General features: G+C 40.6%; 1 protein-coding gene across 4 annotated transcripts in view; it reads left to right on the top strand.

The window, feature by feature from the left end:
• The first annotated feature begins 553 nt into the window (after window positions 1-553).
• Window positions 554-20,770, top strand: part of GNB1L (G protein subunit beta 1 like) — a 46,479-nt gene continuing 26,262 nt past the window's right edge. The window contains exons 1-2 of one of the 4 annotated variants that reach the window (XM_041488866.1): window positions 554-872; window positions 7,658-7,785. In XM_041488866.1, coding sequence (XP_041344800.1) covers window positions 7,783-7,785 — 3 coding nt within the window. In that variant the 5' untranslated portion in view covers window positions 554-872; window positions 7,658-7,782. Of the gene's footprint in view, window positions 873-1,500; window positions 1,608-7,657; window positions 7,786-14,012; window positions 14,136-20,770 lie in introns of those variants that run through there. The other 3 variants (XM_041488868.1, XM_041488869.1, XM_041488865.1) reach the window with 3 other exon arrangements.

Raw genomic sequence — 20,770 nt, 5'->3', positions numbered from 1 at the left:
GTACACGTCTGCATTCGCTTCCCAACGCCCTGCTGGGGGTGGATGGGTGCAGTAGCACGGTACAACTGCAATCCCACAACAGTTTTGTTCCAACAGTACACACAGGGTTATTTAACTGTTGCCTGATTTAGTTCAGTTGTGACACCTAACTAGTAACTTCCTCTGAGAACCACTTCAGATTTTTTCCTCTAAGGAAGCTCTCCTGCACGACCTGGGAAACTTGTATGGCTGTGTTGAACTGAAAGAACAGGGTCTTTATCCCACGACAAATCCAAGTTCACAGTGGCTCCCGGAGGAGACAAATGACTTCAGGAATGCGCTAACCCCAAGCACAGCAGAGCACCTGACAAATGGATGCTGTGCAAGCGGAGAGCGCAAAGCACGGCCAAGGCGCAGCCACTGATCGGCCTTCCCAAGCAGCTGTGCGGAATCGCCCGAGTCACACACGGACTGCTGGCAGCGGCAGCCCGGCCCCACCGCCCGGCCCGGCCCCTCCCGGAGCTTCAGAGCTCGTGCCGGGCTGCACGGAGCAGTGACACGCTCGGGCTCCCGGTAAAGGCCGGGTCCTTCCGGTTACGGAGCGTGAGGAAGCGGACAGGCGCCAAGCCCCTCGCAGGACCCTCGGAGCGGGGCTGCTCCGCGGTGCCGCCGCCGGCGCTGCGGGCTGCCGTGAGCGGGAGCCCCGGACGGAGCCCCCGAGCTGAGCCGCGCTCGCTCCCGGCCCGCCGGGACCGACAGCGCGTGCGCGCCTTCCGCCGGCTGTCGTGACGTCACGCGCGGGGCTCGGCGTTCCTCCGTATCCGCCTGGTTCCCGCGGGGATCGCCGAATAATCGCTACTACGCACCCGCCCCGGCAGGCGGAAGGGTTCTCGGTGAGCGGGGGAAGGGAGGACGGGGGAACCCCGCGCTCGGCCGCGGGGGTGGCGGCGGGGTTGGATCAGGCTAGGAGCCCTCCGTTGTCATCGGCTCGGCGCCGCCTCACGGGCCGGAGGAGGTGGCCGTGCTCTGCGCACGCGCAGGGCGTCGCCAGGGCAACGGCGCGCTGGAGGCTCGGCAGCCGCGTGCGGGGCGCGCGACGGAGGCAACGTCGCCCACCGCCCGCGGCACCTGAGGGCCCCTCAGAGCCACTCACGGCCCCTCAGAGCCACTCACGGCCCCTAAGAGCCACTCACGGCTCCAGATTCCCTCATGGCCCCAAAGCCCCTCACAGCCCCACGGCCCCTCAGAACTCTGCGCAGACTCTCAGAGCTCTGCACGGAGCGTCAGAGTCGCGCACGGCCCCGCATAGCTACTCATGGCCTCTCGGAGCCGCTCACGGCCCCTCAAAGCCTTGCATGGCCCTGCAGAGCCCCACACAGCCCCACTCCAGCAGGGGTGGGAAGAAGCTCAAGCATGGTGAGGGAGATGTCGCATCTGTGGCTGACGTGAGGCATCTGCTCGAAAAAAGTGATGTTTTGTTTACGGTCTGCATCTCCTTGATGCTCTGCAGCAGTTTGCCTGGAGAGTCCGTGCAGGAGCTCCTCTGGCAGCAGTGATGTGTCTTCAGTTCCTGATACACCCCATCAGACATCAATACCAGTGGTGGTAATGGAGCTCACAGTTCTAGGGTACTGAATTTTACAACTCCCCATAATAATCCCAGTGCTTTTATGACGAACAGAATTAGGGGGGGTTTTAGGTATTTAAGCAACACTATACTGCTTGAGCAGACGGAGGTAAGGCAGGAACAGCATTGGCTGAGTACTGAACACGGTTCTGTCGAAGCAAGGCACAGCCTCAGGTGGGTCTCTCCCCACCATTTGCAAAAGGGTAGTGGCAGTCCTCAGGAACACCTAAAACTGCTTGAATACCTTTCAGTTGGAAGCATTTACAAAAGAAAACATATTATTGTCAAGTACAGTATGGCAATACGAAAAATAATGTATTTATCAACTGGTCAGAGCTCTAGCTCTGATGGGCCCGGTAGCTGGCTCTGCCGTTCGCTCGCTGTCGCCCTCTGGCGGCACCGCGGGCCCCCGGCGGGGCAGCGCTGCCGCGTTGTGCCGAGCGCGTCCCGCAGCGCTCGGGGTGCGCTGCGCACTGACCTCCGGCATGGGCCTTCTTTTGCTGTGTTTTTCTCCTCAGTAGTGCTGGTTGTTTAAAATAGCGAAACTGCCTTGTACAACTCCTTTAAATGCCAGTTTAGATTAAGAAACAATCCCGGTTCCAGATTCAGCAGCTTCATTTTGAAATGGAAAAGGTAAAAGCAAGCATGGTGTGTGCTCTGGAAAAAACAGACCACATGAGATGGAAATATCTATATAACTTTTTCCTCTGGGAATTGTTTTGAGGAGGATTTTGCCACTTTTTAGCACAGTCTCTTTCATCCTTCTGAAGCTCCTTCCAGTAACCCCCAATTTTAGCATTTCTGTGAAGCTTTTAGAGAGGGCTCCATGACTGGGAAACGTCATAAAAAATGTGTTCCTGTCTGCGTAAGTTATGGAAGTAAAGGAATCTTTAAAAATTTTATTTGTAACTAAATTGCTAGATTTTTTTAAAAGCTATTGGAGCAATTTCTTGTTTTTTAATGATTCCTATTAACGTTTCCATTGATTTACACGTAAACTAGTTTTTTCTTGTTTTAAAAATACCCTGCGATCAGCAAGTCTAACTGTGTTTATTCTGGCTTGGATGTGTGATTATCAGTTATAAAGATTCTGCAGATGGAAATTATGTTGGTGCATGCACTGGAATAGATTCCGGTTTCTAATATCAGATAGATTGTCTGATTTTGGTTAATTGGTGTAGAGACTTATTTTTAAGCACTGGAATTACAGTGTTGGAATTGTAAGGTATTTGGGGAGCAGACCTGTTGACTAACTACGTTTATGCCTTTTCTGAGCATTTTAGAATACTGTTTCTTTTTGCAAACAATTGTTGAATTACTGACCCGTATATGTTACATTCTAAGGAGACACATTTTTTTGGCTCTCTACCACAAAGTACATCAGGCTGTATTATGCTTTGTGTTTGTATAGGTCTTATTTTTAATTTGAGTACTATTTCTCTGCAAGCTCAGCCATAACAATGTACTGTTTCATTGGATCAGTAGTAACTGTAAACCAGTCATTGCTAATTAGCTCAGATGGGAAATTTAACCCTGAAGATTCTGATTTTTTAAATTATATTCTATGAAGCACTGTCTTCATTGGGAAAAAATAGCTACTACAACTGCTCTTCTGTAATAAATTGTCTTGTTGCACCTGGATTATAGATGCATGCTAGTGCTATTTCTGGCTTTGTGAAGACAAACTTGATTTACAAAAAGGTTGAACTTTGCTTTTTGAATACCCTTTTGAAGTTATAGGGCTGATACTTCTGTACAAACTTGGAATCTCAACACAGTATTACATATTTGCTATGTTTGTATATCTTTATAAAGGAAAAAAGTAAGTGGCAATAATAGTGTTTTCCTCCCCAGAATACCTGTGTGGATGCATTTATGCTCTCCTTGTAAGAATGCAGTTTGACTGCACTAAAATATACTTGGTAGTACAAATGAAGGATTTCAAATTAGTAATAGGTTGAAAACTGTTCAGCTACTGGGGTTTTAGTTTCCAGATACTGGTCTCTGTGGAGCAGTGTAAGTGATCACAAAACAATGAGAATGAAACAAATCTTCAATAAAAACCTGCACAATTTTTTTCCCAGGCAAGCCAACTTCCTTTTGAGCTCTGTGCTGGCACAGTTGTATCATTAAAAGGGCATTTTTTTTATTTTCATAAGCAGTAAAATAATTTCACAACTGTAATGAATGCACTTCCTATGGTACATTTTAATTATATGCAGCTAATGCTCGTCATTTCAAAAATTGTCTCCCTGGCATTTATGACTTGGTGTAAACGCTCATATATCATGGGATTATTTGAAAGAACTGAAACTTTGAGAGATGTCAGGTTTGCCGTGTTGAGGGAGGTGACTCATTAAACAAGAGGTGCTGGTTGGCAATGTAGAACACATTTAGGCTACAAATATCAGAGTCAACAGATTTACTTTAAAAAGCCATGCTACTGGATGTCCTTTAAAAAAGGGGTATCTTAGCTTTGAAAGCTGCCAGACTGCTACAAAACGATTCAGAAGTGTTTAAAATAGGAATCAGTCTCTTCTGCATCTCAAAAGCGAAAGTTCCAGAGGAAGTCACCTTTTCTGTAAATGGATTTACCAGCACAGGTCTTTAGAACCGTAACATGATACTGTGAGCAAATTAAGAGTTTTAGGAGAAAAAAATCTTTTGGTCAGCAATTCTTCTTTCTCATGATTTATTTTTAAAGGTCATAAGGTGACCATTACAGTAAAAAAATAGTTGTTTGTGCAGGATAACCTTCCCAGATGAGATGCAACCCTGTCCTAAACCTCTGGGTCTGCAGCCCAAGTTTCCCAGAGCCACTGGGTGACAGTTGAGTGTAGGGTAAAGCAGAGCAAGAGCTATTTGAAAAAGAAACGCAGACTAATGTCTTTTAGTCATTAAAGACTAAAGCTTTTCTTTTAGTTTTAGTTATTCTATAGTTTTTCAGTAGATGCTAAATTTCTTTGATTTAGGGGAGGGAAGGATTTTGCTTTAAAACACCAGATAGGAATCTTAGGACAGACTCTTCACACTCAGACAGCTGGAGCAGCTGTAGATCCCCCACTGAAATGAAAATGCAACAATTCAAGATTTAGAAAGGCAAAAAGTGTGACCAGAGCATTAAATAGAAGGGCCATATGATACCAAAATTAAGCTCTGTGTTTATTATAAAGAAAATCCTTGTTTTAGAAGGGAAAAAAATGAACTTGTTCCACCACTTTCTTTTTTCCTCAGGAGAAAACACAGAATATATCCTAGGTAATAAATCTGGTTTATGGCTCACATGAGAAAGGGTGGAGAAACTCCCATTATTTTCTTCCCAGAAATTGAAATACACATGAGCTAACATGGGAGACACTGGGATTTTCATCCAACAAATGCACAGCTGGCTTCTGCTTTTATTATTTTTCTAAGCCTAATAATTTTTCATTTGATTAGCTGGTGGTTGACAAAACTATCACTTGCACAGTGTTTTGTATATTTAGTAGAGTAGGTGTGATGCGAAAAAGATACAGTAATATGTGCCCAGAAGCATAGCACAACGTGTTCAGTTGATGAGAAATTTCTGCTTGCCTCTTCTTAAAATGCAAGTTTCTGTCATTGACATTTGAGTTTGAATATCCAGAAAGGAACTTCTTGACCTCTAGAAAAAGGAGAATTATGTAAGATTTGAGGATTATTTTTTTCTTAATTCATGTTGTAGAATTGTATGATGCTGTGCACATAGAAATAAATTGTTAGGAGTCAGTTAGCAGTCAACAGTGCCAGTTTTGCTGTGAGAAAGCAGAGAGACTATTTAAGACAAGAATTGTCCTACTCAGTGTTAGGAGGTGGGAAAAGTAGAGCTGCCAACAAGATTTATCAAGGACTTTAAGTGTACACAGTGTGAGCTGTGGAGAGACCCATGGACACACTTAATGTGAAAAAAACAACAGCAGCCAACCAAAAACCCACCCAGGCAATGAGGTGAAGTGAGCACAGACATAAAGGTGGGAGCCATGTAGGAATGAGGTTCCTCAGAGCCATGTCTGAGTAGAGGTCTGTAAAGCCATGGATTCTCAGTTTGAAATCAGGAGGGAGAATGGCACACTCCTTCGTGTGCCTTCTGCAAAATAAAGAAAACATGTTCAAGAATCCAGTATCCTGTTTTGCATTCACCATTAATGCCAGGGACAAAGCAGGCTGGTTTCTCCTGTGTTGGCTCTCCTGGTGCTTGAAGTGCTAAGCTGTGTTGCTGTCTGTGTGTTCTGGGCAAAGCGATGATAACACCTTCCCTAAGTAAGCAGCAGGGGAAGACTGCAGTTTTATCCCAGATTGGTAGGTCTGTATTGTCCAAGTATTTAGTGTGTTTCTTGTTATTTTCAAAAATTCCAAAACAATTTGACATGTTCTGGGGGCAGGAGAGAATGTGGGCTATCTGCTTCCACTTGAATATTGTGTGATGGCATCTCTGGTATTCATTTGTAGTCATTTACAAGTGTAGATACTCAAAACCACGTAAGAAATTTCTAAGTGAAATTAGTTTGAATTCTACAGGTTCATTGCATATCCAAACCTCTACCTTTAATGTCCTTTCACACAGTGGCTGCTGGGGAAGGAATGATTTTGTAAGGACTAGTAGAATTACTGGATTGTCTATCTGCATTCTGACCTAGTTCCATTACACTCACTAAATAATTTTTGACAAGTTCAAGCTCTGTAACTAGAGGGTTATGACTTTGCTAAATGCCATGAGTCAATACATGTTCATGGACAAGGGAAATGACCTTAATGGAAGAATACGAGACTACCGAAGTAGCAGTAGATCATCATAGGAGCTCTCTTTTGGTTGTACCTCTTAGGGGCTTTATGCTGCTAGGCATCAGAATTCTGTGGTGTATGGGACTGTTTCTTGGGGCATGGAAGTGCACGAGCCTGTATTGGGATTGCCTGTTCAGCTGAGTGTGGCCCAGTGCAGAGGACCAGGAAGCAGTCTCTCCAAAGGATGTAAAAACCAGTGTGGCCAACCTCGCTGTCTACCTACTTTTTGCTCAGTCTTGCCGTGTTAGAATTTGCATCTCTGTCCCGCCAGTATTTAGTTATTTGTTGTAATAAATCTCCTCTTTTGTAATGAGCCTGTTTCACCTTCTGAAGCTGTACTTGGAATTCTTGCCCCTGTGTGCCACACTGGTTCTGAGCTGGGTGAACCATGTTTCTGTGCTGAGTGGAGGGGATGCATTCCTGACGTGCAGCTGGGGATGCTGCTGGTTAGGAAAGGCCCTTGGAGCAGAAGTGGTTGCCCTGGTAGCACCACCTTTCCTACAGGGCAGCACCATGGCCTGCTTTTGCACTCTAATCCTTTGTTCCAGGTGCAGAGGGCTCCTCACCCAGCTAGCAGTAGGTTGCAGAGAGGGAGAGAGTCCATAATGCTGTGCCAAAAAAACCAAGTGATAGTGTGAGCAGGGTCTCCAGCCTGCTACAGTTCCACAGCATTTGTGCTCTTCTGCTCTTGGTAACAGTCGGACCTTATCGAACCAGGCTCTCAAATTTGAGACTAATTGAGAACATGTGACACATTGCAGAACTTTTTTAATTTAATTTTTTTTCTAGTAGTGTGTTTAGGCCTCCCTGCTTTCACTTCAACAATTGAGGGTGTTGGTTGCTTCCTCATGTTTGTGTAAGAAAAGCTTTTTATAGTCCATTTTTCCAGTTGGCGTATGTACTTCCTTCACTGTAGTGTAACACATCATTCTTCCCGCTCCCTCCCAGCCTCTGAAGGTAATAGAAGACCTTCAGGGTTGTTTTATTTGCAATAAAAATGGAACTGTGGGGCTGGGAATGGTCATTATCCTTGCCTTAAAATGTGTTCTTCAACAAGTTTTGTTTTGTTCTTGGTAAATGAGAAGGATGTAAGGAAGCACGGAATAATCAGCCGTATTTAGTTTATAGGACATTTAGTTTGAACTGAAAATCTCTAACTCAATTTTTGTTTTAGCTGAAAGTCTATCAAGAAAAGCAAAAGTTTGTTAGAAACATGAATGGAAGTGGGCTGCATTCTTTTTTTTTTGACAGAAGAATTCTTAATGTAACACCAAATGTGAAGAATTCTTGAGTATCATCCATCCCAACTTCTGCAAGGTAACAGCAGGAGTGAAGGCAGTCTAGAAGCTCCACATCCATCCTTACTTTGCCCTGTAATGGTGAGTCTGGCACACTGCAGCCCTTGAGCCTTGCAAATTTGGAGCTGTGCTGGAGTTCTTTCCTTTTTCCCTGGTCAGGACAGTGAGCACAGTCCTGCTTAAGGATAGTACAGCACCTGGCTTGCCACAGCTTCACTCGTGCTTGCTGGTTGTTTTTATCACCAATTATCCAGGAGTGTTACTTAGCCCCAGAGCAGAATTAGTAATATTTAATGTGGAGGCCTTTTTTCTGCTGTCTGTGACAGATAGATTATTGAGAATACCTACTGGGAATGCCCTTGATTTCTAATGATTTGAATGCTATTTCTCGAGAAACATTATGTTTTGGAACTATTTTTTCAATTTTAAATATTTTTTTGTATAATCTTCCAAGGTTTTCCAATGCTAATGAACACAGCCTAGGTCCTTCAGTGGAGGGACATGTGCAGATATGGCCCCTGTGGATTGAACTGCCTCACTGCTTCAGATCTTCACTAATTTTAGCCTCTATATATGCTTTTGTTTTTCCTGAGTGTCTGGTTCTAAGGTGATATGGTAACTAATCCAGTCAGGGCAGAAATTCACTCTTTTCCCATATAGTAGGCTCCACTGTAAGCTTGCAGGAAAAAAAAAAGGATCTGAAAATCCTTGCAGTTTAAATCTTACTATGGGATGTCTAAGGTCCTAACAGGTAATTTTTTAGCTGCTTTTGTATTCTGCAATTTGTCTGTGAAAATATTGCTTTAAAGGTATTTGCATATTGTATTGCTCCACTGCTAAATAATTGAAATCAGCACTTAGCATTTAATTATCGTGATTTTTTTATCATAAATATTGTATAGTGCTTGATGGTGTGATTGGGCATTTTTATAATAAGCTCCTGTATTTTAAAACAACGGGGAAATCTCTGAAATTCATGCATGCTTGTGCCCATTAAATGTGGTTATCATTATCTAGTGACGACATATGTTCTTCCTAACTAGGATTCTCTTCTCTTTCATGCTGATGCTATCTCCATGCTAGATTATTCCTGTTCCTAGTAGCACCCCAGGGCAGTAGTGAGAAATAAATGTGTCCCATATGGCTGCTTTAGACAGCAGTTTTGGGTGTGGGGAGATGGGAGAGGAGAGACACTGGGGTGAAGAGACAGTGGGGTCTGTGTGCCCTCACTGTCCCAGAATCAGGGCAGGCAGAGGGGGAGCAGGGCTGTCTGTGCTGTCAGGCTGGTTGGCAGTAACGTGGGAGCACTGCGGTGGGACAGGGTGCAGTTATTTGTTGTGCCATGCGGGAGGAAGGAGCCAGGGAGGAACTGCGACTGAGTCACCCGTTCTTCCTGGAGCGCCTCCTGGGGTGGTGCTGCTACAGGCAGCCCAGTGCAAGACTGAGCCTGAAGGCTCCAGCGAGCTGATTGCAAATATTTTGCAGAACTCTTATTTTCTGGTAATTACTTTAACATGATTCAGTGTTTTCTCTTTTGTCTGGTCTTGTTATGAGCCTTCTTGCCTGATCCTTCGCCCGCTGTCGTGGGAGCAGGGCAAGTGTTCCCACACCACATGTTCCATTCCTGCTGTCTTTGGCCTCTAAGGTTCAGTGGCTTTGAGTAGGTGCTATTCAGTATGGCTGACCAGTGATGTGTCCTTTTGGAGCAATGACTGATCCTGGACCTGTTCCTATGAAGCCTTTGAACTACTCAGGTGTTTCAGATAGTGGGGTTAGAGCAATTTCTAGAGTTGGAGTCCATGTACTGATTGCTAGTTCATGTTTCTAGTGATTCGTGAAATTAGAGCTCCCGTGGAAACCTGGAACCTTTCTTCTGAGGCAAATGTTGTGTATGAACTGAGTCCAAAGCCCCAAGTCTTCAACAGATACATGAAGAATGGCTAGGATTTAGGTTCCAGTGGGTCACCAACAGTGTTTATTAGAGACTAATAATAACAGTGAACAGACTCATTCCATTCCCAGTTCTCTAGGGTTTTAGAAATCCAGCAGAACCAGCAAAATAGCTAAAGCCCAGCCACTGAAACCCAGCCAAGTTTTGTAAAAATTACAATGGTATCTTCAAATAAATATAAATTGTGCTTTTTAAATGTGCAGTTTATTTTAAAACAGTTATTTTGCCAAACCGTAAATGTACCCAATAACTAAACCAAGAAATAGCCACAGTTAAGAAGCCTAAGGTTATAAGGTTTAGGAAAACCCTTTCTGATATATTTAGTGCTTTTGTTTAACTACGTGATTTACATTTAATCCTAGTTAGACTAACTAATACATACATATCTTTATAGCAGACCAAACACTTCTCATAAGCAACTGACTGGTTTGTGTTATCAATTATTTGTTCAATGAGGGTGGAGGGAGAGAGGTGTAGAGTATAACTCACTTGCATAATATTTTGCAAGTAGTAGAAAAAATGTGTCTCACAATATAGCTACAAGAAATACATGGGTGCTCATAATTCATATTATCCCATAAAATTTAGAAGAGCATTCAGAGACTGCAAATGAAGGTAATTTATGTGTAAAACCTCATCCATGAAGAATTTATTGCCATAGTAGGTATAATATACTTTGGCACAGACTTCTTCCGTGAAACTAGTATTTGCAGATTTGAGAAAGGAACATACCAGAGACCTTGCAGGTTAAACTGTAGTCTGGTTTTATACAAAACACATTATAATAAAGACTTTTCTCTTCTGAGAGAGCTGAAGTCAGTTGATAAGTTAATATGCCATGGCTGTTGACAATGTGTTTGAACATCTTCACAGTGCGAGTAATCTCTTTAAAATCAGTGTTAGTTTAGTGGTGCTACCTTTGTGTAAGTATTGATGTTTGTAAATATTTTGAACCTTAGAGGGAACTGAGGAAACTGCAGAAGTGCATTCCTACAAAACATTTTAATTTGCAGTATCTAAAAATGAGTATATGCTTTGCAGAGGTTGTTTGCTAACCATGTTGTGAAGCCCAGACCTCATTCTTCTTGTGAGGATTGCACTGGGACATGGGGCCTCATCTTTCTCTCTGCACTTGAGCAAAACTGCCTGGGATCCATCCATCTCATTGCCACTTTGACTTGGGCATGTGGTGGCCAAAGGGAGGCCAAGGCAAGGCTGTGGTTACGTTGCAGTGCTGTCATGCACAGTCTCGGGGACATGTCAGCACTGTTCTCCTCAGTGCTTGGGTGGCTCATGCAGCTGGAACAAAGATATATTTCCTTTTGTTCCTGCTGCTGGACTCTGATTTCTGTTTTCTTTTGAGATTACATTGTGCACATATGCTTTTATAGTTGCTGCCTCTCTTTGACCCAGATACTTCCATGGAAGTTAATGACATTAAATGAAAATCAATGCAACCCATTGCATCTCCAAGATTTCAGCTTAATACATAGTAAACTTACAGTAGGGAAGGATTTGTTATACCATAGACTATACCATTTAAGTGGATGTAGCTGGGAATGGAGAGAAGCAGCTCCTAGCATGATATATAAGAGGGATTTTGGCCCCCATGAGCAAGGGAAGCTACAGGGCATATAGCTATAAAAATGGACCAGAGTTCTCAAGCATTGATGTTGAGCAGATAGGACCTTTAAAATTTTTCCCTGAAAGGTACACAGTGGTGTTGGGCAGCAATCTGATAGGCTTGGATTGTCAAAGAACGTTATAAATTCCTCTGGGATTTTAACTATTAATTCCAGGAAGTCTAGGTGTTTCAGGAAGTGCTATTCAAATATTATGCTATTTTTTCCGGATGTAGCTCCTTGGACAGTACACTTACACTTAGCCTTTTCTCTGTTGGCTTGCTCTGCAGGAGAAATCCCAAACTATTGAGAACAAAGATAACTTCCTGTGCCAGGTGTATTAGCTGGAATTATCTCTGTTGTACAAAGAAGTAACTTTTCTCTTGAAAGTGACATGGGATTTTTGACGTTAGTGAAGATTTATCTCATCAAGGATGTCACTGTGCTACTAATAAAAGCTGATTGGACTCATATCAGAAGTACTGTGTTCGGTTCTCTGCTTTTCCAGATGGATTTAGTGCAGTTACAGATGGTGCAGAAAATGGCAACTGAGACAATTTGGGGAACTGGAACAACTGTCATATGAGGAGACATTGAAAAGTCTGGTACTCTTCAGTTTAGAGAAAGACAGATGTTTATTGTTGAGATTTACAAAATCATGAAAGTGATGAAAAAGCCAGATGTGAAACTGTTGCCCTCCAAATCCTGCAATGTAAGAACTAAAGGGCACTCAGTGCATGTAGGAGATCAGGTTTAAAACAAAGAAAAGAAGGTAGTCCTTCATTTTTTGGAACTCCAGGTAGTGAATTTTTTTGCCATGGTAGGTAGCAAAGGTAAGGGTATGAGCAGGTTCAAAAGAGGTCAGATAATTTCATAGATAAAAACAGAACTGCTAATGGACAGTCAGGTTGTGTGTCCTGTAACATCATTGTGATTGGGGGAGGGGGGGATGGGGTATGAGGGGCAGGAGGAATGGACCCCAAAAGCAGCCAGGCTTCAGTCTTTTCCCTAAACAGGATCTCTAAATAGCACTGGTGGAAGTCAGGTAGTAGGACAGATGGGACCAGACATCTGACCTTGCAGGGCATTTTTTCTGCCATACAGTACCACACTATGTTCTGCTTTGAAAGGGTTTTATTGTTAGTGCATTGAATTCTCATAAGGATAATCAAGAGAAAAAAAATGGTAGCGTGTTAATACTCCATTGTTGATACCTGAAATATTAATGTGTTTTTAAGTCTGATCTATTGATAGTCAAATGCCTGCCTGTTACTGTGCATGTCACTAACATGGCATTTGTTTGGAAAATGTACAACTTAGAAAATGAATTTTAAGTTTGCATGTTTATTTTTCTTGGCAGTGAGTTTTGGTTATCTCAGAAGGGAAAAGCTATCCAGGTGCAGTGAAGCTGTGTGGTGCCATGAGTGCTCTGGCAGGAAGGTATGCAGGACAAGTATGCAGGGAGCTGGATCTGAGCAGTTTCTTCATGCTCCAGTTCTGTGTGCTACTGTGATGTCTTTGTGCTAGTTCCAGGTAGGCTGAATTGAACCAATGAGTCAACAGGGACTTAGGGCCAACCACATCCACAGATCAGGGACCCAGAATTTGGGTCATGGTCCCTATTCCAGGCACTGGGCTTTAATGACACTCAGAGCACTTTGGAGCATCCTCCCCAAACACCCAGTTCTGTGCCTGCCCAACTCCCCCATAGGTTTCAGGCTACTGCTTCTTGCATAGCAGCTCACTCTTTTATTACATCTGTAGCATTTTGAGGAGACCTGCAGAGAAAGGGGAGGGGGTGGGGGGGTGGGTGCAGAAATCACAATTTCACTTAAATACAGGACACAGAAAAGTTCTTTAATATGTGTTTGGGTGGAGGTTTTTTGTGCAAGATATCTGTAAAAAGTCTTCTGTATACTTTTTTTTTTTCTTGGTAACATTAAGCATATTAACAAAAACATTCTTTGCTTTAATCAGACAATATGGGCTTTGTTCATATGGAGACTTTTGAATATTACGTGTAGCTCCTGTACTCTGGGCACAAGCTTTTAGCAGGGATACTTACATGAGCCATAAACTGAGTGCAGCTCAGATTGGCTCACTGTGTCTGTGGAAACTGGTGGTACTCTGCTGTTGATGAGAAATCCACCATAAACAAATCCTCACTCCTGGTCTCAGGTGTGTAATTAGGAAACACGTTTGGCTTTTAATCAAAAGAAATTGAGTGGTTCTTAGGAATATCTTTTCTCTTGTTTCAATGAAGTAAATGTTAATGCAAATAAAGAGCTTAATGCAGTCTGACTAAAGCCTCAGCTAATTGAGCTTTGGTTCTGTGAGAATTTGGATGTCATCATCCTTTTGTTTTCCACTTCTCTGGGGAAGTACTTCAGCTATATGGCAAAAATAAACAAAAGAAACCTTTTAAATCTTCACACTTAAATATATTTATGAGTATTTTTAGTTACTGTTTACTCCTTGCAAATTTATCTTGGTCTGAAAAAAAGTTTCAGATGTATTGTTTTCCTAACAAAGATTTGACCTTCATCTTTATACACGGTTTCACTATTCTTCCTATCAGCATTTAGTTCAAAGGAGTACTTCGAAGCACGCAGGCAAAAACCAGTTCCATTGTGTAAAATAGAAATGTGTGTTTTATATCACAGGAGTTTAGAGAACAATGCAAAGGTCAATTGTGTTGCTTGCTCTCCTGTCACATGATGTGGGTGTGTATATGAATGCATCCCTGGAATTCCACTGTGGGATCTGCATCTTTGAAGCTGATGCTAAAATTACTGCCGAGGCTCTTCCAAAGGCGGATACTGATAGAAGATTCAATGAAATCGAAGGTCGCCAGTCTGGTAGGCGTTGAAAGATACCTGGCTATGATACTATTTCTGATTTAATAATGCGAATGGGAGGCTAGCCCTTTGTAATAATTAGGACTAATTACTGAAGAGGTGTTGACAGATGGGCTAAGAGGAAACAAACTGCCTTTATCCAGTGGCTTAGAGTCAGATTACTAGTCTTGTGTTATCTGTTTCTCAGAAAGTAGAAGCTTCAATCATTCACTAAGTCTTCAAAGGGGAAAGGGATCCTAACAATATACAGGATTTGGGATGAAGCTATGAAATAAGTCTTTGACTCAAAATGGCTAAATTAATCTCCTTTCCGTAAATTATCATACTTTTAAAGTTTGAGTTACAGATGGAGAATCTGATTGTAGTACTGAAAAATATGCGAAATCAGCATTGATGACTGTCCTGTCGCTGCTTCTGCTCATGGATTAGTCTGAGATTGGTTCCTTGCTGTTAATTATATTAATATGAATTCTTTGATTCCTTCTTATGCCATGCTTGCTATCCAGCTGAAACTGAGACAAGGGAAAGTAATAAGTACTCTTTCGTTCAGTGTTTGGTTTATGCAGATGTCATATCTGATCAACAAGCAGAAAATGCATCTGCTGAAGTTAATTACAGTTATTTACCTTTTTGGAGACAAGATCACACATATTCCAGGAAGAAAACAATATATTACAATACAATTGCATTTACTGAGAATGATGGATTTCCTTAAAGAGGATTTCTTCTCTCCTTTTGAATGTAGTGTCCATCCAGCACATCTGCATGAAGTAGATAAAATTGTCCAATGTGAATGGAGTTAACAAAGACATTCAGGGATTAATGCTTTGTCACCGTAATGAGCACTCAGTGTGACTTTCTGTAGGCAAATGATTTAAAAGTCTAGCCACCCTCCATCTTCTCAAATGACTTTTAAGTGCTTTTCTCCCCATTCTCCACCATATTTAGAACCTGGTTTTCTTAGATAGTGATAAATGTGGTTGCATTCGATAGCACTTATAAGCAGAGATAGCTTTCAATTATTTATTTGCTTTTAACAAAAGGGGCCATTTAATTAATGTTTAAATATTTATAACAGTTTTATTGTGCTGTAAAATCGGTTATACTTTGATCTAGATTTTCTGGTTTGAGATAATAGGGTTGGTAAAAGTTTTCCTAATGAATTTGGTCAGAACATGACATAATCTGATTATCTGACGAAAGATTGACACTTCAGTTCCTGCCAGCATAAAAGCGTGGTACAATGGGGGCTGTTCAGCACAAATTCAAAGGCTGGGAGTTCAAGTTCAGGTACGGCAGAAATGTTCAAAGTTTCAAATTAATGTGGTGAAACAGTGTTGCATTTTTCACTGTAGTTTTGGTCAGAAGTAATTTATGCCGGATGAGAGGAGTGAAGCTTGAAGTTAAATGTGTAAACTGCAATTCCAGTCTGTAAGTTTGGGTTCATTGCCCTCCGTTTGCTAAATAGTAGTTAGTGTTAGTTGTTAGAACATAGAAAAACTAACTGGTAAGAACATCACAGACACAGGAAGCAGTACCAGAAACTGGGAATTAAGCATCATCAGTATTCAACCTGTTAAATGTGGAACCAGTTTTTTATCAATATTCCTCACATTTTAACATTTTAACTGTTAACATATGAGCAAATGTTTGTATGCTTGGAGATGAGCATATTTAACTAATGCATCCTACATGCTTGTGTAAAATAGATGTAGATTTATGTGGTCAAACTGGATGAAAGAACAGTTATGTCTAAAGTGTAAACTGAGCCTAAACTGTTAAAATAAACATAATTTTTTTTCATTTTATATTCAGGTAATCTTTGCTTTGTAAATGTTCCTGTTTGCAGTAGAATTACAGTGATCCTTACTGGAGTTCTTGGACTGAGTTGCTGTCCAGTAACTTGGCTTATCAAAATACTTAGGCTGTATGGAGTAGGAATCCTAGTAGACAAATGATACATACTATTAATAATTAAGCTTGAATTTTGGGGGATATTTCATAACATAGAAATACTTAATAATCTTCTATTTTGAGTCATATATTTAAAAGTGGTGTACACAACACTGAGTCCTTTCTTTTCATTGCTGAAGGAGTTCTTGGAGAAAGTAAAGTGTTAAATGCCAAATGTGATGGTCTTTACTGAAATGCAGTTTGTTTCTGACCTTGAGAAGATTTTTTCTGACCTGAATAAGGATTTAAAGCTTTAATCTAATGAATGGATACAGACTGTCCACATTGCTTTGTTTCTTAAAATACCACACGGCACGTGAATCTGGGAAGGGACCGTCTGTGCCTGGAGCCAGTGAGTGGAGTCCTAATCCCAGTTCTAGGGACTGTGGCACCTTGGGAGGTCACTTACTGTCCCTGCCACAGCTTCTCCATCTCCAGAGAAGGACGTGGAATAACACTGGTCTCGGAGATGTGTTATAGTTTACACAGAAGCAGAAAGCTCCCAAGGAGAAAATGCTGTATGAAATACTGGTGTAATGAACAGACCCTGCAAACCCTCCCTCGTCTGAGCAGTCTCACCGATATCATTTGGTGGTTTGGACAGGCATAGATCAGATCCAAAGTTTGGATTTCAAAATATAAGCTGGTCCCAAATAGAAATTGCCCTTGGTTATTTAATATTTTCTGTTTGCAGTTTTAAAGTATATTTTTAACTGTTATTAAACAAATGACAACATAAACATGGGGTAGGCAATAGGTAAAACATTCTGATATAAATGCATCTCCCACCATATGCTGCTGAAGTACATAGCCTGTTCAGCTAATTGCAGAGTCTTTTTTCTTCCTTTAATGAATATGTATTTTGTGAATGTATTTTGTACTTGTCTTTTTAATTCTATGAAATGCAGACTATCATTAAAGTAAAAGAAATATTTTGGGAAGCAGTGTCAGAGCTCACCTTGCAGTGCAGTTAAATTGAATTGCCTACCCCTGCACGGCGTCTCTCCCATGGTGGGGCGTACACAGTACGGGGGCATTTCGTAAGCAGAGGGAAGCATGCGGCCAGGAACACAAGCTGAAGTTTTAGAAGTACATGAAAAGTAGATTGCTTCATTGTGTCACTTCTCAGTCTCCTCCCAGCAAATGAGTGAGAGCTGCCAATTTCAGGGATGTTCATATTAAAAAAAAAAAATAAAAAAATTGCAGACTTCTGACTGTAAACAATAGTCATTTTTACCTCACGTATGGCCAAAGCAAAATAAAATGCAACACAACTAATTACATGTGTAATAAAATATTTGTATATATTTATTTTATCGCAGCTTAATCCAAACATAATATTTACAGAATAATAAAAGAATTTATATACTTTTGGTTTAGTTGAATCAAAGGTGACTTGATGCAAAATTAAAATGCAGTGGCTTTTAAACATAGGAAGATACTGAATTAATATAATTTTAAGATGGGTATGAAGATGGGATTTGGTCACTTTCTCCATTTTGTTGACTGTATCAAGCCAGATCTCGAGAAGGCCTTAAGGTTCATGGAAACAACTCCATTTCTAGCAGCTCTGGACATGGCCCTGTACATCATGAATCAGTTAATAAGTCATTAATAAGTGGTGTATTTTAGAAGTATAAATTAATTTACTATTGGTTGTATTTTATTATGTAATATCATGTCACATATACTTTTCCTTAATTCTGAAAACTCTTGTTATACTTCACACTTCTAAGAAGAAAGTATAGAAGACAAAATGTCATCTGATTTGTGCTGTGTTTCATGTTCCTATGCCCTGTGGGAGGAAAGGAAAAGTAATAGAACAGACAAATAAATAAACGTGGTGTTGAAACTGGCATGACAGTTTCTGCTCTTGCACAAAGGAACTGCAATCAATTTATTGTCTTCATTGGTCAAATGCCAGAATAACAGTATAATATTATACAAGAGTAGATTAATTAAAGTGTAATTAGAATGGAATAAATTAAACAATCATAAAAGTTTGTCATGGGAAAAATATGTGTTTAGAATTAATTAGTTTTCAAATAAAGTGATATTTTAATTGCTCAGAGTTACAGAATCCTTAATTGCAGACATATAATTCTGGCCTAAATAACTTCAGTTGCTGTAACAAGTTGATATATTTCTTCTCTGTCAATTCTTTTTAATAGTTTGTTACCAAACAAGATTATTGCCGGAATGTCTGCAAAAATGTCTGCAAGATGTTTAATTAAGCCCATGCTATCTGAGGACATTATTAGCTCTTGGAACCACAAGATTTGTGGCTGATGCTGCACTGTGCAGCACCCCTAATTAAGGAGGATGGGCAGACAGAGCCCCGTGGCTGACAGATTGCTATGCACGGCTGAACTGGAGGCTACTCAAAACAGTCTTTTGATGGTCCTTGGCTCATCAATTTTCTGCTAGATTTCAATGATTTATCACATGTACAAACTTAAATTCATTCTAGGTCTGATGTTATGGTGAAGAGAGACTTATATAAATCCTTTTTTAAAAACTTATTTTGTGTATATATAAATGCATATTCATATTCTTCACATTTTCAAAGTCATTAATCATTTGTTGTCTCTTGTGTCCCCAGTAATTTTATGCAGTGTGTTGTAGAGCTGAACTCCTGTGGGCTTTTATGCTTTCTTTCTCCAAACAAGGCTGGCTGTAGTTACATCATTGCACTTTTCCAAGCAATTAATGGTTTCAGAAAGGAAAACAGATGGGTGTCTTTTCCCTCATCTGCAAATTGAACCTGTTTATGAAACACTAGAATTTCATCTGTTTCAGCTGTATTTCACGCTGAATTTTAGGCTCCCTTATTAAAAGCTAGTGCAATAACATGAGAGGCAGGGGCTCTCATGTTTTCAGATCCCATATTTCTGGCATAAATGTATCCATGACATTTGTCTGTCTCCATAATGTTTACTTCAGTAAGATTTGCAATGCCCAAAATGTTTAATTGTGTTAAAAAAGGTCAAACAGCTGATAGCTGAAGGCGCGTATGTCAGAATGAAAGACTGAAAAAAATTATCAATCTGACACAGGGGGAGTATTAGAATGATTAATGTTTATGTTAATTTATGGCTTTTACATATTGATTAATAGCTTTTTGTTCCAGTGACCAAAATGTGTAAGTGGCAATGAGATCCATATGCTAACTCAGTGTCTTTCAAATGATTATAATCATTCTTAGTTTTGTTCCCATGCTGAAGCTATGTTTTCACATAGAAAGTAATTGTTGTACAGTGACTTTTTTAAAAATTGCAGATGGAAATATTTGAAATTGAACCTCAAGACACAAGCTTGGGTTTCAGTATTCTTGAAGGTTATACACTGACCTCTATATACATTTTTCTTGCAAACTTCATTACTTAAAATCTTAATATATTGTGGTTTAGTTTTTTTCAGGTAAGGAATGCTTACAGACAAAAAGGGTGCTAATGCTGGGAGGAGCCATTATCTGAGTAGAAATCATTAAAAATGCATTGCGTTGCATGACGGTTATTAGTCATTTTCTCCCCTGCTCCCTTAAGATTTCTTGGCATATCACCAGTTGCTGATAAGCAGTTTTGTTTGCTATCTGTCCATTGACTAATACAACTAAAATGTGGAAACCTCCATCATTCATTGTCTAAATGTCAAGAGAGAAGGTAATTTTGGGGATCTCCTGAGAAAGGATGAACTCCTAACTTTCCTAGGAGTCAGTGGGAAATGGAGGTTCTCAGCACTTCTCAAACGGAGACTTTTGAAGTGTTTTTCTGAGCAGGCAATCATTGTTAGTCATTAGAAATGATTTGGTGACTATTTAGAATGAAAGCTCTGACAGTATTTAGTGTTCCCAACCTGTAAGAGGAAGGACTCTTGTCAGCTGTAATGTTGGCTGTGTGGAAACAGGTTTATGATATGAGCTAATGAAGGATTCTGTAACTAGGTCATATAAATCACTGCATTCTCTTTGACATTGATGTGTCGCTAACTAGCAAGTTTTGCAAGCAAGATAGAAATCTGTCTACAGTATCTGGATATGGCATTTTCTAGTGCAAGCACAAACTAATGAATGCTCTCAGTCCACTGTTGTGGTTTTTTTAAAATATTGTTATTATCATAATTAATTCGGTTTTGAAGTCACAAATACTCGTCACTGTGCTTAATCGCTAGTTTGGCAGTCATAAGTAAATAGTAATATGAAAAATAAATACTTCAAATGAAAGCATTTTGTTATCCTTACCTCTGAAAATTAAGAGTGCTTTATTAGTACATTTACTGGTTGAATCAAAAATTTCCACTAATTCTCGTTTCCGCTTGACATCAATTTCTTGGTTTAAAAATTTGTACTGTTTTCTAATTTCCACTTGAAGTAAATTATTATTTAAATTTGCTTTGAAGAAATGCTAGAAGTATAATACAGTTTCTATCACAATTTAGCACTGAAGATAGAAATGAGAATTTTGAACTGAAAGCTGCATTATTATGTGACTGACAAATGAATTTTCATATATTCTGAGGCTCTGACCTTTGCAACTGTTTGTGTAGCACTCCCTCATCTCTTGATCAAGCTTCTGCTGGTTTTACTTTTGCTAGTGCACATATCTTTGGACACAAGACACACCCTGTGTTTCGGGCAGCTGGGGTAGGAATCTGAAAAGCAGGGTGCCTGGCTTTTAGTTTGG

Source organism: Pyrgilauda ruficollis, unplaced genomic scaffold (genome assembly GCF_017590135.1).
Source record: "Pyrgilauda ruficollis isolate IOZ18807 unplaced genomic scaffold, ASM1759013v1 scaffold9, whole genome shotgun sequence".
NCBI lineage: Eukaryota > Metazoa > Chordata > Aves > Passeriformes > Passeridae > Pyrgilauda > Pyrgilauda ruficollis.
The sequence above is the reverse complement of the archived record's forward strand: the minus strand, read 5'-3'. Positions and strand labels throughout refer to the sequence as shown.